At 35.4% G+C, this 16,977-nt stretch overlaps 1 protein-coding gene across 1 annotated transcript; it reads right to left on the bottom strand.

Moving 5' to 3' along the window:
- Positions 1 to 76: 76 nt before the first annotated feature.
- LOC127944228 (adenosine deaminase) lies at positions 77 to 16,064 on the bottom strand. The gene is made up of 11 exons (XM_052540093.1): positions 15,898 to 16,064; positions 12,215 to 12,276; positions 11,497 to 11,619; positions 7,020 to 7,163; positions 6,751 to 6,866; positions 5,989 to 6,113; positions 5,263 to 5,334; positions 4,799 to 4,900; positions 2,168 to 2,235; positions 1,152 to 1,281; positions 77 to 1,047 (listed from the first exon to the last, which is right to left on the bottom strand). Exons 1-11 carry the CDS (start codon positions 15,937 to 15,939, stop codon positions 943 to 945), a joined length of 1,089 nt encoding a protein of 362 aa, XP_052396053.1. The 5' UTR covers positions 15,940 to 16,064; the 3' UTR covers positions 77 to 942.
- Between the last annotated feature and the right edge of the window lie 913 nt (positions 16,065 to 16,977).

Genomic DNA, 16,977 nt, shown 5'->3' on the forward strand with positions numbered 1-16,977 from the left:
TGTCTTTCCATTTCTCAAATTTAGGAAAATTATGATACAAGGGATAAATAGCCAACCATAAGGAACCACACAACCATTCAGATGCAAATTTATTTGTATTGATCGTTTATACAGTGACAAAGCTCTCAGACCCTTCCTTCCCATATTTATAGTCCGTATGTTTTCCTCTGCAGTTCACATTATACACAAAACGTAAAATCTGACAATTATTTTTCACTAGGCTGATAAACTCCATACCTGAGTTACTTGAATAGTCTTTTGGTAAGTGCCCTCTGGTGTTAGAACAAAGGAAAGAAAATTAAAAGGGTTTTTGCACAACATTTCATCATAAAACATCTAATAACTTTAATATCAATAGGTTTGTATATTGCATATAAAATATACATTAGATAAAAACCATACATAAGATCATATTCTGGTTTAATGTTTTGGATTTATACATTATTGCCATTGTAAAATTGTAGAATACAGCTGAGGTACTATTTAATTTCTTTCTCATAGCACCATTCACGTTACACAGCTTAACATCCTTCATACGAAGACTTGACATTATGGTCATATTCTGTGCATATACTGAGAATAGCATAACGTATAGTGGCTTGAGTAAATATGAAATAAGACCAATATTTAATGTTATATGATTATTACAATATTTGTAATAAAAATGATGTAGATGAAAGGCAACATCGTTTGGTCAAAACCAGTATGCTGTAACGGCGGTTAATGAAATGACAATAAATTACATTTGTAACATAAATGGCATGTTAACTTCTAAAGCTGAATCTTTTTTTTTTGAAGATGTTGACGTATGAGCTTTATTATTTTTGTGTAAATAATATTTTGCTGAGTTTACGAGTTCTCCAGTTTCATGGAATCAGGATCCACAATGGAAAGGCAAATGTCCTGAAAGGCTGTGCCCGCTGCACTCTTGTTGTGCTGGCTTCAAAAGCCTGTGCTTTCCTGCATGCCATAAGCCTTATAGAGTTGTTCAAGAAGCTCCTCTTTCTCCTTTGCGGGAAGAAAGCAGGACTTAGCTGCATTTATATTCTGCAAAAACAGAAGCGGACAGGAAAATACTCAGTCACTTTTTTGCAATGATTTGGTTATATCAGAGTCCATTCGAGAGCCTGTTTTGGCAAATTGTGTCTTACCAGTCTCTTGAATTCCTCTTCAGTGAAGTCCATATACTGCTGCACCACCTGATAGTCCGAGTTCAAGGTGGAGTCAAAGATGGTGGGGTCATCTGTGTTTAAGGAGTAGTTCGCTTTATCCTTCTTGAATCTGAAATACAGAACAAGACATTTCAAACTTGAACTAGTTAACTCTGGCTCATTTTAAACCCCGGGTAAACTGAATCCTAGTTTATATGACTTTGGCCACCTATACTGCCAAAATGGCCAGAAACAACACTGCTACCAAAGTTAACCATTAATCCTGGGTATACATGAACTCACGTTTCAAACTGTACATTGCCAAAACCTGTTCTTTTTACATAATCGCATTGTTTTGCCAGTGTCACTGATTGGACAAATGCTGCATGCGCGTTCTCATATATATTGTTTTGTTTTTTCATGAATGGACTTTTCAGAATATCAAGGTAAGAATCCAATTCACTCTAATTCATGTGTTTTCTGTCAACATTTGACTTTTTCCCCTTAAACTACCATGGCGTTTAGTTGACCGTCCAAAGCACACAAATATGATGCTAAGTCTGGCACCTCAAACGAGGCACTACCCATGCTCTGCAGTAGGCTTTCATAACAACATGTGCAAAGTGGTGCTAACCTAATGAACAAATGTGAAACATTTCTTAGGCGGATAAAACTGAGGTTTAGACCAATGATAACCCGGGGTTAAGTGCAGTGTGAAAAGCCCAGCATGAATCGTCCAGTTTAATTCTGTAACACACCATATTTCTGAGTGAAACATGCTAGGTACAAAACCATACCTAATGCATTAGATGGTGAAATGCAACAGAAATTGAGTCAGAATGAGAGTTTGCTAAAGCAGTGCTAAAATAACTATTTGGAGATGTGTTAACATTATCTAATAGCCTAACTATTGTTACTGAAAAGGTGGGATAACATGTACCAACAAATAGTTCACAATATGACCAGGAACGTGCATTAAAAAAAGTAAACATTAGAGCAAATAAACCTATTCTCACGTGATGAGAGGATGTTTGGTGAAGTCTGGGTCACAGGCTCCTGTCAGTCTGCTAGAGACGGGACAAATCTAGAGAAACACACACAACATCAGGATCATAGGGACAAATGTAGATTAATAACCATCTTTAAACACCTGAGAAATATTCTGGTAACAAAAATCTAAATATTATTACACTGAGAGTGTCCGGCGACTCCATTTATAAAGAGATATTTAAATAATGTCCCCTAGAGGGCAGTGTAATATTACATTTTATAAAACCCAGTTTCTCAGTCTCGTTTCTGGCTTAAAAAAATTTCATTCTCATTCTGACACACACACAGGGCCACTGCTGGCCAAATGGGTGTCCTAAGCAGGATTGTATTGTTGTGCCCCCTTTCTCAATTGTAGCTCTCGACATTTACCTATGGCTATAACTTCATTATGACTCTAATTTTTTTTGTAGTCTCAAGCATTCAGAATCATCCAAAAGAAAATTAAGTAGTTTTACTATGATAAAACCATGTTTTATTTTTTGTAAGGGTTGTGATAGCCACATGTTTTTTTTTTGTTGAAGAAATTATAAAGGATGTGTCATCGATAACAAAAAGATGATATTTGAATTACATTTTTGTATAATAGCCTAAACAAGAATTTGATCGTCCTATAAGTGTAACAGCAGCAATCGCCTGGCCTTTGGCAAATTTGCGTTTGAGCCCAATAAATTGTGGAAAAGTAGCATCATTTACATATGATCTACAGTTTATTTTAATAAATATCAAAAATGTAAAAGGTGTGCATTATAGTTGACACCTAGATGAACAATTACAGTTGTTTTTATGACTGTAAGTCATTCTCCTCAAATGCTTTAGACGTTAGAAATGTGTATCGCATGTAACTTTAGAGACCCTAAATTTGCGAATATCAAATGTCCAATGTCAAGCTAACTTTATGCCTATGTTTGTTTGTTTGTTTCTTTTGTTTTCTTTTCTCTGTGCCGGATTGCTGACGTTTTTTAACAGGACATAGATCTCCATCCATCAATTATGAACATTAAGCAGCAAACATGAGGTGCGAGTGGTCCCCCTCCCCCGGGAGTTGGTACCCTACGCAGACTGCGTACTCTGTGTATAGGGAGCAGCGGTACTGCACTCACCTGCACTCAGGTCATGGAGCACACTCTTAATGAACTAACGAGCCGTTACATAAGAAAGATATCAGTAAAGTAAGAACTCACAATGTATGTAATAAGCTCTGGTTATCAGTTAATTAATTAATTTTTTTTTTTTTTAAGATAATGTCTCTAAGTGTGTGTGTGTGTGCTCTTGTTTTAGTGACATATCAGGACAACTTTGTATAGCTTTGGTTGAATGCAATACGGCATACAGACTGGACGGAGATGAACATAAATAATGCTCGTGTTTGCAGTGCACACTTCATATCAGGTAAAATAATCTATGCATATGAACTGGTGTGTTGGTTTTATCTAGTAAATCAGCAAGTTTCTGTTTTATAGGTGAAAAGTCGCCAACCTTAAGCGTACTAGCTAGTTTGTATGTTAAACAAACATACAGCGATAGATGTGTGTGCCATCCTTTGAATGGTCTCTTAAAATAATACACATTGCTAATCATAGTTAGCCCAGCGATAGGTTACATTAGAAAATAAGCCTTGACAAAATTCCCCAAACCACCCAAAAGTAATTGATATGGCCTTATGGCACACGGGTCAGGTAGCCTGCTTCCATCCACGAGAGTTAATTTACAAAATTGCTGTCACGGTCCCGCAGAGTCAGTGACTGTACATATTCGGACAGTTCCGAACCTTCTTCTGCATCAATGTTGAATAAATCCCTCCTAAAACGTGCTAGTTTACGCTTGTCAACATTGCGTCCAAGCCTCTTTTTGCCTCCAGCTAAGCCCCGCCCACCCAGAGACATTGCAATGTTTATAAACTTTTAAGGGGTCTATAATGACATGGGTATGACACAGGAATTACAAGGAGAGGGTGACTTATGAGGACATAACCCATGTCCCCATTTTTCAAAACGCTTATAAACCATACAGAATTAGGTTCTTTTTCAGAAAGTAAAAATGCACAGAGTTTCTTGTGAGGGTTAGGGTTAGGTGTAGGGTTGGTGTAGGGCCATAGAATATACAGTTTGCACAGTATAAAAACCTTTACGCCTATGGGATGTCCCCACTTTTCACAAAAACAAACGTGTGTGTGGATATATATATATATATATATATATATATATATATATATATATATATATATATATAAACAGTATTTTACTTACTATTTTAAATATTTTTTAATCTTCTTTCATTGACTAAATAACATCTTGGGACAAAAGTTGGTTAAAATCCATTAAAAATGACTCCGATAACTGAAATTAGTTCTGATAAAAGCTTTATCATTGTTTGCAGATGCACATTTTTTTTATTGCCCATAATATTGGGTTGGTACTGTATGTGAGCACTTTGATCAAGAATGATCAAAGAGTCTGGTGCAACATGAAGATAAACATGAAGCATTGTCAACTTATGCATAATAACAGCATTTTTATCAGACTAATGATATGAATGTATGTTGGTGTATATGTCAAAGTGATTTCTGTAACTGTCAGGAAGCTACCATCTAGTCTTACCTCAAAATGCATGTTTTGTTGGAGCAGTTGTTTATACAGCGCTTGGTCTTCAAGCGTGTGGTATCCATGTCCAATGCGCTCTGCTTTCAGGACTTCAACAGCCTGCAGGGTGTAAACACATTATGGGAAGAGTTGGCACATAGTTTCAGATCCGAAGGTGTTTTCTTGTGTAGTGATATTTAGAAAAAGGAGCTGAGTGGTAGTGTTTTTTTCTGAAATATCTGTCTTTTTTGATTTAGTACTTGGGAAGGAAATGTACTACTCAGACAGAAGTTCCTCACAGAATAACTGTAAAGCTGATAGTTAAGAACAGCCTCAGCACTGTTTACACAATTTTCCATCTGTACAATAGCAGATAGCAGATGGGGAATCGTTCTGTTTTTGTGAGAAGCACATTTTGAGTGGTTACTGCATTGCTGCTGAATAGATTATAATAAATGCTGAGCAAAAGAGGAAACTCATACCTCCCTCACCACACTGGCAGGGCCCACTTCTCCTGCATGCACAGTTCTGTGCACCTCACTTCTGACAGCTTCCTATCAAAAACAAAACCGTGAATTCACAGAACAATACCAGCAATAACCGTTTGTCTGCAGATGGGATAAAAGCACCAAGCAGTCTCCAAACACAGCATCTGTAACATGCACTCTGTTATTCTTGCCTAATTAAACAAAATTTATAACTGTCAAACAGTGTTTGTAAGCTGAAGCTTAGATCAACGGATGATAGGGAACTTGTTTCGTTTCCTGAACATCTCAGCTGTGGCTTTTAGCATGTGAATGGTCTAAACAGATGTCTCTGTGTTATCTAAATGATGATTTATATAAGAGTTTACAAGCCAACAATATAAATGTAAATCTCTTAAAAGTTATAAATGCATCAACTAATCAAAGTTTTACTGTGATGTTAGACTTGTTCATGTAAAGCACTTCAAATTGTGTGCAAAGTGATTCGTTTTAGCTAGAAAGGGAACTCAAGGAAAAAGAAGACCTTGACAAAATGGTATGTGGATAAGACATATGGTTATCATTTATGTTCTGTCAAATTCTGAGAATCCTGTGCAGGCAGTTTCGTAACAGACCTCATAAAGATGAGTTTAATCTCTCACTAGATGATCTGCTGAGAAAAATGCAGCCGGAGACGTTTATCAGGTTTCTTGCAGCTCTTATGGAGGATGTGTGGTTTCTTACCTCAAATGCGTTCCTGTGTCCTGAGTATGCCTTACACTCCATGGATTCATCTCCTGCTAGGTCTATTGCCACAACTCCATCTTTACCATACTTCTTGCACAGCTCGACCACGTCCATAGACCAATCTACAGCAGTAATAAGCATCAGATTATAACAGTCCATGATTTGGTTGTGTTATCATTTCCTCATAAATGCTGCATATAAGCTGATAATTACATGGTTTGGATGATGCATTAATTCCATAGAATATTATAGATTTATAGTGTGCACATAAATGCATCTTAATAAATGCATCTATATGTATAGAGAGAGAGAGAAATTTCTTGAGAATTCAGCTGTCATAGAAATAATTTACAAATTAAAATTCATTCAAAATGTAAAATGGTTATTTTTAATTGTAATATTTCAAAATATATTAATATTTTGACTAAATAAATGCATCCTTAATGTAAAAAAGCTACTTCTTTCAAAAACAACAAATCTTACAACCCCAAATTTTTAAACAGCAGTGTAGAAGACAAATCTCTTCAGTTTCAAGTGTTACATGAATTGTGTATCTATTTACAAAACACAGTGCGCATGAATCACCAAGGCTTTCTAATTCACTAGAGCATTTCGAAACAGTCCATCTTGAGGGGGAAAAAAATCTGAGCCAATCCGCAGGCGGTTTCGGGCAGTGCTGTGATTAATGAAGGATGACAGTTAGAAAACGTCTCTCAAACACACAGAACGCTGGGTGGGGAGGAGGTGAGAGTGCATTACTTGGCATGTGACGCATGCAGCACAGAATGGACCTGACTTTGATTTTGAAGGCCTTCTCTCCCTCTCTGAACCCCTTGTTCACCAGGTCCACCACATCATCAGGAGTGATGTCTCCTCTGGGAGGAAGAGGGGAGGACAGGCAAGAACAAAAACAAGAACAGGGTTATTGTGCAAGAGAAAATGTAAACCAGCATTATGTAACATATAAGAACAATAAACAATACATGGCATTAAACAGCTTTGGATTAGAGCAAATATGGTACACATACGGTTCTTGGTTCCAAGGTAGAGGATCCACTCCCTTGTTGGCCAGCAGATGAGGGCTGTATCTGGCTTCAACATAGATCACTCCCTCTTTGGCCTTTGTCTCTACAAACTCATAAGCTATTCTCTTGATGGCCTCTCTGTCCCCTCTGCAGATGGAAAATGAAACCGATAAGATACCATGATAACCCCAGCCCCTCGCTAGCTTCAAGGCCTACAGAGTCATCATCCCTCGCTACCTTCAAGAAACATGTTTGTGTGTGTGTAATACTGTATATAGTACAGTCATGGCCAAAGTTTTGGCAGTGACACAACATTTTGTGTTTTGAAGTTGGCTGCTTAATAGATTGTATGGGTTTGTTCACTCTTGGCCATGGACGGGTGCAATGTTCCCTCTAATTTTCCCTAAATTTTTCTTGCTAAGCAAAACTTTTTTCTATAGAGCAGACATTTCGTCCACCTGAGCAAAAACATTCTTCATGCTGTACCAGACCAGTACAACTTTTAACTTTAATGTGCTATTTGTATTAAATGTGTAACTTTAATATGCTTGTATTTAATTTGACCTTTGACAAAATGATGTATATTTTAGGTTGCCTAAGAGCTTTCTATTTATTTTTTTATTACAGTATAATGCACTGCCATTCAAAAGTTTGGGATCAATAATGTTTATTAAAGCAGTTTCTTATGCTTATAAAGGCTATATCTATTTGATAAAAATAAAGAATATTATTTCACAAAATAATATTGTGAAATATTATTGCAATTTAAAATAAAAGTTTTCTATTTTAATATACTTTAAAATATAATGTATTCCTGTGAAGCAAAGCTGAACTTTTATCATCATTTCTCCAGTCTTCAGTGTCACATGATCTTCAGAAATCATTCTAATATGCTGAATTATTATCAGTGCTGGAGACTGTTCTGCTATTTCTGCTGTTCTGCGATATTTTTTGGGACGTGATATTTTTTCATGATTCTTTGATAACTAAAATGTTAAAAAGAACAGTGTTTATTTAAAATATACATTTTGTGTTACAATATGCACTACTATTCAAAATTTTGTGGTCAGTAATTCTTTCTTAAAAAGAAAATCTAATAAAATTTTATATGACACTGAAGACTGGAGGAATAATGTTGAAAACTCAGCTTTGCTTCACAGGAATAAATTATATTTTAGAGTATATTAAAAAAGGGAAACCAATATTAGAAATTGCAATCATGTACTGCCGTGCACATCATTCTCTTTCTATAAAACCTGTAAACCGCATTCACCAGTTATCAACTCTATAGCGGTTTACCCAAGCATTGCAATTCATTCGCTTTCACAAATGGCTTTCCCAACTCAATTATTTGTGTGCACGGCACATGATTTTTTTCTACGAGGTTGCGTGCAGCTTAGAGGGAACATTGGGTGGATTGCAAAAATGTCACTTTTTTTGTTTTGTTTGTTTTTAAATATCATGATTTTATCACAAATCTTTGTCATGTTGGCTTTTCTATTTTGCAAGCTGTTTGAGCAATACAGTCAAACTTCCCTATTATAAAGACAAAGCCTTTTACGGTCAAAATATGAAAAAGTATGATGGATATTTAGGCCACAGTTGGTGAAGATAAAAATGTCATTATTTTATCAGTTATTAAAAAATGAGAACAAAGATACACATTACAAATACACAAAATCTGTGTATTTAGTATGAGCATTCAACAAACTGAATGAACAAATATAAAAATAAAACACTATATACAATGATTCCTATTAAAGCAACTGTATTAAAGTTTTCAGTCAAGCGTATTGAGTAATTTTTTTAAATTAACATTAAAGGAATAATTTAGCCAAAAATTTAAATAGATTAGTGTTTTATTTTTCATATCTTCATGTACTCACTCAAAAGTTGTTTTAAACCTGAATGAGTTTCCTTCTTCTGCTAAATGTAAATGCTATTTTGAAGAAGGTGGAACACCAGACAGATGCTGGTCCACAGTGACTTCCATAGTAATCCCCCCCCAAAATATCTTCTTTAGTGTTCAGTACAAGAAAGATATAGGTTTGGGACAATGTGAGTGAATAAACAATGACAGAAATAAAATTTTAGGGTAAACTATCCCTTTAATTACAGTCGATAGCATGTAGCCTACTGTCCCTTTAAGACCTGCATGCATCTAATATACAGACTCTGTTTCTTCTACAGAGTCTAAATAGTTTCTGCTAAATAGTATGATAGTGATGTTACCTGACTAGTCATCATTCACACTTTCACAAGAAAAGTTAATTTATTGGCCAATGAAGTTTTTAGCAATTGCATCTGATTACTCTACACAATAATCCAGAAATGATGTGATTGAACACCACAACGGCTTAAGCTGCAAACTTTGCAGAACACAAAATTTATGGCACTGCCAAAACTTTTGGCCATGGCTATATATATATATATATATATTATAGCTTGTAATTTTCTAAGAAATGTTGTATTGCATGTTGTTGCTTCATCTGAATCGCTGCCTTAGAATTTTGTCACTATAAGTTGCTTTTTAAAAAATAAATTATCAGACAACTAATTTAATGTATATACACATTTGTATGTGTGTGTGTAAAAACAAATTACATTAAAGCATTTCTGTTCCTAAAAAAGAAATTAATTTACTCATGTGTTACTAATTAGAAGATAGTATTTTAATGTGTTATGTAGGAAAATATGCAAGAAATCTGCAAACAGAAGTGCTTTTATGTATGTTTTTACACATACATAAATTATATATATATTTATATATATATATATTTATATATCTCAAATTACAACTTCATCTGAAGTATAAATGCTACAGTTTTATGATGTCAAAAAATTATAGCATTTATGACTTCTTCATTTATAGATAGCACATCTTCAGAGATATCTTATGTGAATGATTGAATTAACTGAATGAACTAGATGTTACTTTCACTAACACATTCATAAAATCCATCTTTATTGCATAAGCATACGCTTTTCCAAGAACGCCCACAACTGGAGCAAGATACCGAAGGCTATAATCATTTTTACAACTCAGTTACACTTATGATGCTTATTTTAAACAGCTCACTTGAACAGTTATTGTATTTTTTTAATTCAATCTCTGAATCATATTATACTTGAAAGTGCTAAATAAAAAGGCTGTTTGATTGCAGTAACAAAGCATGTTTTCAGGTTATACCACATGACATGCATTGAGCCTGTCTACAGCACTGGACAATGGGTGCCCAGTGGGTGCCAAAAACAGCCAGCAAGTTCCCATGTTGTTTTGGGGGAGGCGCATGCTGTAAACAAGGCCCTTTTAAAGCCTCTGAGGACTAGAGGTTCATTTTCAATGAAGCATGTCAGCTGCCGGCCCACAAAACTACCGGTTGCACTGCTTTTCATGTCTACATGTCAAAGCATCTACCTCTCATGTTCGTGAATCTGAGTGGAAACATGCAGAAACTGCCACATTCTCTGACTCTTGTTCAGAGGACTAAGTGCAAGACAAAAGAAAAAGCCTCTGCTGAGGTTTATATGTCCGTTACTATAGTGACACGTAGTGAAAGTGTGACATGAGCTGCATGTAAAGATGTCTGATGCAGGACGTGAGAAAGGCAGCTGTGCCTTTGACGGTGTATCCACCACTAGCGATACAGTGAGGCTAAAGGAAATTCATTTGATTTGATTATTTGATTCATTAGAAATCAAATTTCCCCAGATCTAAAGGGTTTAATATACAATGAAATCATAAACTTTCAGAAAAAGTTTATAACAGTTAAAAAAAGCTGTCACTGGGCAGTATCTTTTAAAAGGTAAACTTAGTATCTTATTTAACCCTAAGAGGTGCATAATAGCACCTTAAAGGTACATATTATTTCCTAAATTGTATGTATTAGTACCTAAATGGTACATTTTAGTATAAAATATTTGAAAGGGTACTGTTCCATTGAAACTTTTGAAACTTTTTTTTTTTTTTTGTAGTGTAACTTTTAAAACTCCTCTCCTGGAAAAAGGTTACAGTGTTAGGAGGTGACAACTTAGTATGAATTCATACCATACCATTCCTACAAAAACATATGATTTTTAGAAAAACAATACACAAGATGAACCCAATGGTCAATGGCAGATTTCATGAAAAGGTAAAAATGAGATTGTACAAATTTGCAACACTGTTGCAAAACCTCCCCAATCTGAAAATCAGCAGCTTTGTGATGATCGTGCACAATTTCTTTGCTGTTCAGAAGCATTTTTTGTCTGTTAGGGAAGAACAGTCCTGAGGAACTAAAATGTAACTATTGTTGGTGTAAAATCTTCATGGAAAATTGTAATAAAACCAAAAAATTGTTATATGTCATAAAACCATTAGAAAAACATATTTTGTTTTCTTCATGCAGTTTCAATGACAAAGCTTCCATGCAATCTTCAAGCAAATCAGCAACACAATTTATTTAGAGCCAGCAGATCTTTTCTCAGCACAACTACTTACGCAATGGCATGCATGTAGTGATCGAACTTGCCAAGGAATTCTGTGAGTGTGCCCGGCCCATGCATTATGCACATCTCTCTCATTTCATCCTCGCTGCTTGCACGTAGAGTGATTCCCCGCCTCCTGAGACACAGTTACACAGAGGTCAGTGGTTAGAGCTTTGAAAGTTATTATGGAAACCTGACAGAATTAGATCTTATCTATTTACCTAAGAACATATGGTGCTGTTGATTTATTATAAAAAAAAAATTTGATGCATATCTGATAACTTGGAATAGCCTAAGCATTCCAACATATTTAATTCTCAGCCAAAAACAGCCTAAAGCAGATCACAACATTATTACTGAGCATTGGCTATCAAGATTAAAAAAATAAATAATTGTATAAATCTATCAAATCATTTTAAGTAGTTATAGTGATATCATTTATAATAGTTACGGTATATTATATTTGATTTTAAAGCTGCAGTGAAGATGAGCTTAGGATTTAAAATCGTTTTAGATTTTGGATTGTTCCTTTGGCCTCAGAACGTTTGAAATAGACCACACAAGTGCTATAAAAATTAAATTAAAAATACAAACAATACCTTTACTCAATATTATAAATGTTAATATAAATAATTACTAAGTATATAATTATTAAAATAATAATCTTTTCCACAGAAAATATAGAAAGTATATATTTCTCATGGTATGTAACTGGAATATATGTCACTTACTTTGCTACTTCTATTATCGTCTTTATTCGAATAGCACCATCAAGATGCACGTGTAGCTCAATCTGCAAAGATAAAAGAGCAGCAATAAAGTGAATCTGTATGTCAACGCACACATTTGCAGACCATTTAGCCACGTGACAAATGCTGAAAGAGATACTTGTTGATGGCACAGAGCAGAACCACATCCATCAAAACTCTGAGCTTAGCTTTCAGCCTGTTGTATTCAGATAGAGTCTCCTTCCCATGTAAATGCTCCTTGTGGAGCGCATCTAGAATGCAGAATGCACGACTGGGTGAAACAAGTTCAGTGGACAGGCTAGGAATGCCAGGGAGGGCTGTGAGAGAAGTGAATTTAATGGCCTCAGTCTACTGAGATGTACTGAGAGATGTCCTGACAGATGACCAGATTAAACTGTGACCCAACTTCACCAGCAGCTGGGAGGACAGAGACAAACCACAAAGAGAAACCTTGTCTGTTGGAGAATCTAAAAACCCTCCATGTGGCGTCAACTGCTCTAATAGTATGTTTAATCAGTGACAAAAGAATTTGGCTTGTGCCTTCTTTTCCACATTGTTTTATTCAGGTACAAGAGTTGTACATTTGCTCGCCATCATACCACCGTGAGTAATGTACTCTTCTACCAATAAAGTTAGAAGAATGCATAGAAACGCTGCCAACTTATCTTGATTCATAAATATTTTATTGCCTTTATATGGTGACAAAGTTGTGATTTATTTTGGTTTGTTTATATGAACTTCTTTTTATGCCCTTGCATATTTCTGACATGAAACTTTGACTTAGAATAGATAGCAAGAGCATGATTATAAACACTGTGTACTAGTGAGTAGATAAGATTTCTTGTTTGGCGTGAAGATATTTGAGGTCTCCATCAACCTTATTAGTCCTGTTTAGCCACTTGTTAGGAATTGCATTTTTCAAGTAAAATGTTAAAAAAAAATCACAAGTAGGTATGGCTGATGTAGTTTAAGTTGTAGAATAAAATGTAAAAATATATTGAGTTTGTATCAATCATTAAACTTAACCAAACCAAAAATCTATTTAAAAAGCCCATTGACTTCACAAAATTGTAAGTACTAAAATGACTTGTTTCCACCATACAATATCACAAGATAACGTGTGAGCATACAAATATATGAAAACTATGTCATCAACTATGTCATTTCATATACAAATATATGAAAACTATGTCATCATCATTAGCTCTTCACTTCAATCTTGCTGAAAATGTTTGTTAACCGAAGAGTGCTTCATCAACTGTAATGGAGATGAAACCGGAGACCAATTTTGGTGAGTTCACAGGAAATTCTTAGGAAAAAAAAGGCGTTACAGGATCACTGTGCACGTGTACTAACAGCTGTACATCTTTGATAAAACCTAAGTTAATGGTTGTTCAGTGGATCGTATTTCCTCTCAGCGCTCACATACAGTTAACACAGAAGATAAAGACACTTTCAAACAGAACTGACCCTCATGAGTAAGATAGAAACCAGATACTGAAAGAAGTCAACACTGATTATGCAGTGTGATCGCCAGGGACGAGCCAGACACGAGAAAGGACACTGCAGAGTATTAAGTCCCTTCCCCCACCCCCAGAGGAAAATGTGGTGTGCACGCGGTCTTTTATATCAAATGATATCAGTCCCTTCAGCACAGTTCAATGACGGAAATGTGCTTGCTTTGTAAAGGCTTTACTTGAGGCGCCTGGTAAATCTACATAATCACAAAGCACTCAAAGCAAACCGGCATTGATACGGGACAAATAAAACTATTCTTTTTACATTCTTTTGCAGTAAAACCAAATGTGAAGCACTCTCTCATCTCATTAAAAGACTAAAGTAATGCTTTGGGGTCTAGTAACGTTTAAAATAAAAATATCTAATGCTTGTAAACTATTTTATATCAACATTAATGAAGAATCCATTTTCAAGTGGCAAGACACTGTCTTTGGCAGAAGTAAACAAAGATGATGTCACCTCTAGTGCTTTCAATTCATTGGTCTTTGGCTCAGTTACTCGGATCAGGTTAGCAGAGCATGAGGCCCGACGACACTAATGTCCTCAAGCACTCTCTGCATGGGTCTTCTTGCAGTCTATTCAATTACTAAATTAAACAACTCACTGAATATAAAGTTCTGAAAATTATGCATGTATGCTGCTACAAGCGTTGTTTTTCCTGCCATCATGCATGTCGTTGTGCGCATATATATATATCAAGTGGCAAAACTGTCTTGTCTGTACTAGCCTATGCTGCCATCCTCTTCATACCTGAATAGGTTCGTACAGTATGTGAATTACGAACAACTACTGTAGTTGGTTTAATATTAATGTCATTGGGTAAGAGCATGCGGGTGAATATAAATGTCAATTAAATATTAATTATTTTGACTTGATTGTAACTGCTTACATTATGGAATCAAAAAAGCTATAAAGTTTGTTATGAAAATACTGCCTTGCTGTTGAGGTGTGTTTTGTGTAATGAATGTGATCCACTGTTGTTCTAGCATTACATCTGAAGGTGTATCCTAAAACTTGTTTTAACGGATTGTCAGTCGGCGATCAAACAACAAGATATGTGACCTTTCTGTATGGTTTCACTGTGAATATCATGTTATCGTGAGATGTGAAACAAAGTCCTGGGCAGCTGATAAAATATGGAAGTTACTGTCTGTTAAGTATCACTTAATCTATTGAATTTCTGATATAGCAAATTTTATGAAGGGTGTGATTTAGTCAAGGAATGGTAAATTGTTTACTGCCTACAATGATTGTAGCTCTTTATTAGGTCTATTACAAATACACCACTAATTTGCCTTCTTAAACACAAATTAAACAGCAGAGTAAGCCCTTTTGAATGTGTGTTTACAATGAGGAACCCAAAGAGAATGATGCACCGTCAGGGAAGCCTCTCACACTATGCTGCTGCTAACAATGGTGTAGATTCACACTGTAATTATTATTCAATTTTGAAAGAAATTTGAGAAGGGCATTGCATAAGTAAGAATAAGCTGAATGCTAGTTTCAGTGATGCTGGTGTCAGTCCTCCACCTGCACATGGTAAGTGTAAAACAAGAGGAGTACAGGACAGACAGTGTCGACTCTTATATTGGTTATAGACACTTCCACAAATTATTTGCTTATCAATCATTTTTCTAGTATCAGTTCTTCTGGCTGACTTCTGCTCGCTGAGTCAGTATAATAACTCCAAAGGGCAGATGCAATGCCCTGTATCTCCCTGCAAGACCAAGAAGTATTAATATTATCCCGGAGTGTTCTCTCCTTCATCACTGTATGGGGTCAGCGCATTATGTGCCATAAGTTAACAAGTAACATAAATCAACATGTACCATTTGAATCACTGTTAGAATACTGATGCATCAGTTACAAAATGTCTTTATAATAAATATCTTATATCTTATTTTTTATATTTCAGCTATATTATGATAATGATTGTGATTCTTCTACTTAATTTTTTTTAAGTCTCTTCCTCCTTATTAAGCATCAGAATTAAGGTCTTGGATCTTAAGCCTATATATCTACATTAATCATGTAATTTAATATGTGCTGACTGAGTATACTGTATTATCAGTTTATTAAAAAAAGCATTTCACCGTAATGTATTCCTGTATGTTAAGAAGAAGAAGAACAACAACAACACTACTAACCTTAGGTTGATCAAATTCTGGTTTTCCACTCTTTTCTGCCATTTTCCTGACTTGAAAGTGTATCTCTGTCGTGATACAAGTTGAACACGCGCTCTCCGGAACCTGTCAGCTCAAGCAGTGAAGTTCAGCTTCTTGATATGCGCGTTACTATTATACACTCCAGCCCAGGCTTGGACAAAGAACACGCCTTATTATGAACAGATACTGTATCACCGACGAACTCCGCCTCAACATCAGCGTCCAATAAACTGAAAACAGTGACAACATTAACCTAACAAACTGAACTGACAAGCTGATCTACTCCATGCGAAGAGATTAAACCGGAATCCTATTAGAAGCTTTTTAGAAACAGTAGTATCACATCTACACTAGGTTACAAGATGAGACGCGAGATTTTTGCGTCGCGTCGCGCTTTGTACATAGATTTAGGCAAAAGTTTACTTTTAAAAAGGTTTACTTTCTGTTAACTACAAGATTTTCGGCCTACGGTTCGTTTATGTCAGTTTGTGATTTAACAAGAGTCTGGTTAGTTTCACGACTTGCAGTTTCTGTTTCTTAAATAACAACTACCGGGAGTTACTTTTTAAAAGGTTTTAAAACTCATGCATGCATCCTGTTTGAAAACAAAGTTAAATAGGCTACTTCATCAGGACCAAAAAATCCGTTAAAAAAATAATGTTGAGATACCCTGTTATTTGTGTGTGTGTGTGTGTGTGTGTGTGTGTGTGTGTGTGCTAGGGGTGGGTGATATGGCAAAAAGGTTTTTTTTTTTTTTTTTTTTTTTTTTAATATCATGATTTTATCACGAATCTTTGTCATGTTGATTTTTCTATTTTTCAAGATATTTGTGCAATACACTCAAACTTCTCTATTATAAAGACCAAGCCTTTCCAGGTAACAAAATATGAAAAAGTATGACGGATATTTAGGCCAAAGTGGGTATCATTATTTTATTAAACATATTTTATATCTTCACCCACTTTGGCCTAAGCAAATACTTCATCAGGACCAAAAAATCCGTGAAAAAATTAATGTTCAGATACCCTGTTATTTGTGTGTGTGTGTGTGCAGAGGCGTGCA

Source organism: Carassius gibelio, chromosome A23, assembly GCF_023724105.1.
Source record: "Carassius gibelio isolate Cgi1373 ecotype wild population from Czech Republic chromosome A23, carGib1.2-hapl.c, whole genome shotgun sequence".
Taxonomy (NCBI): Eukaryota; Metazoa; Chordata; class Actinopteri; order Cypriniformes; family Cyprinidae; genus Carassius; species Carassius gibelio.

Bases quoted from the DNA above. Each gene is read 5' to 3' on its own strand.
- LOC127944228 (XM_052540093.1), bottom strand. From the start codon at position 15,939: ATGGCAGAAAAGAGTGGAAAACCAGAATTTGATCAACCTAAG. The intron at 2,236-4,798 runs GTAAGACTAGAT...GTGTTTCTCTAG, and splicing joins AACAAAACATGCATTTTGAG to ATTTGTCCCGTCTCTAGCAG. The intron at 1,048-1,151 runs GTAAGACACAAT...CTGTTTTTGCAG, and splicing joins AAGAGGAATTCAAGAGACTG to AATATAAATGCAGCTAAGTC.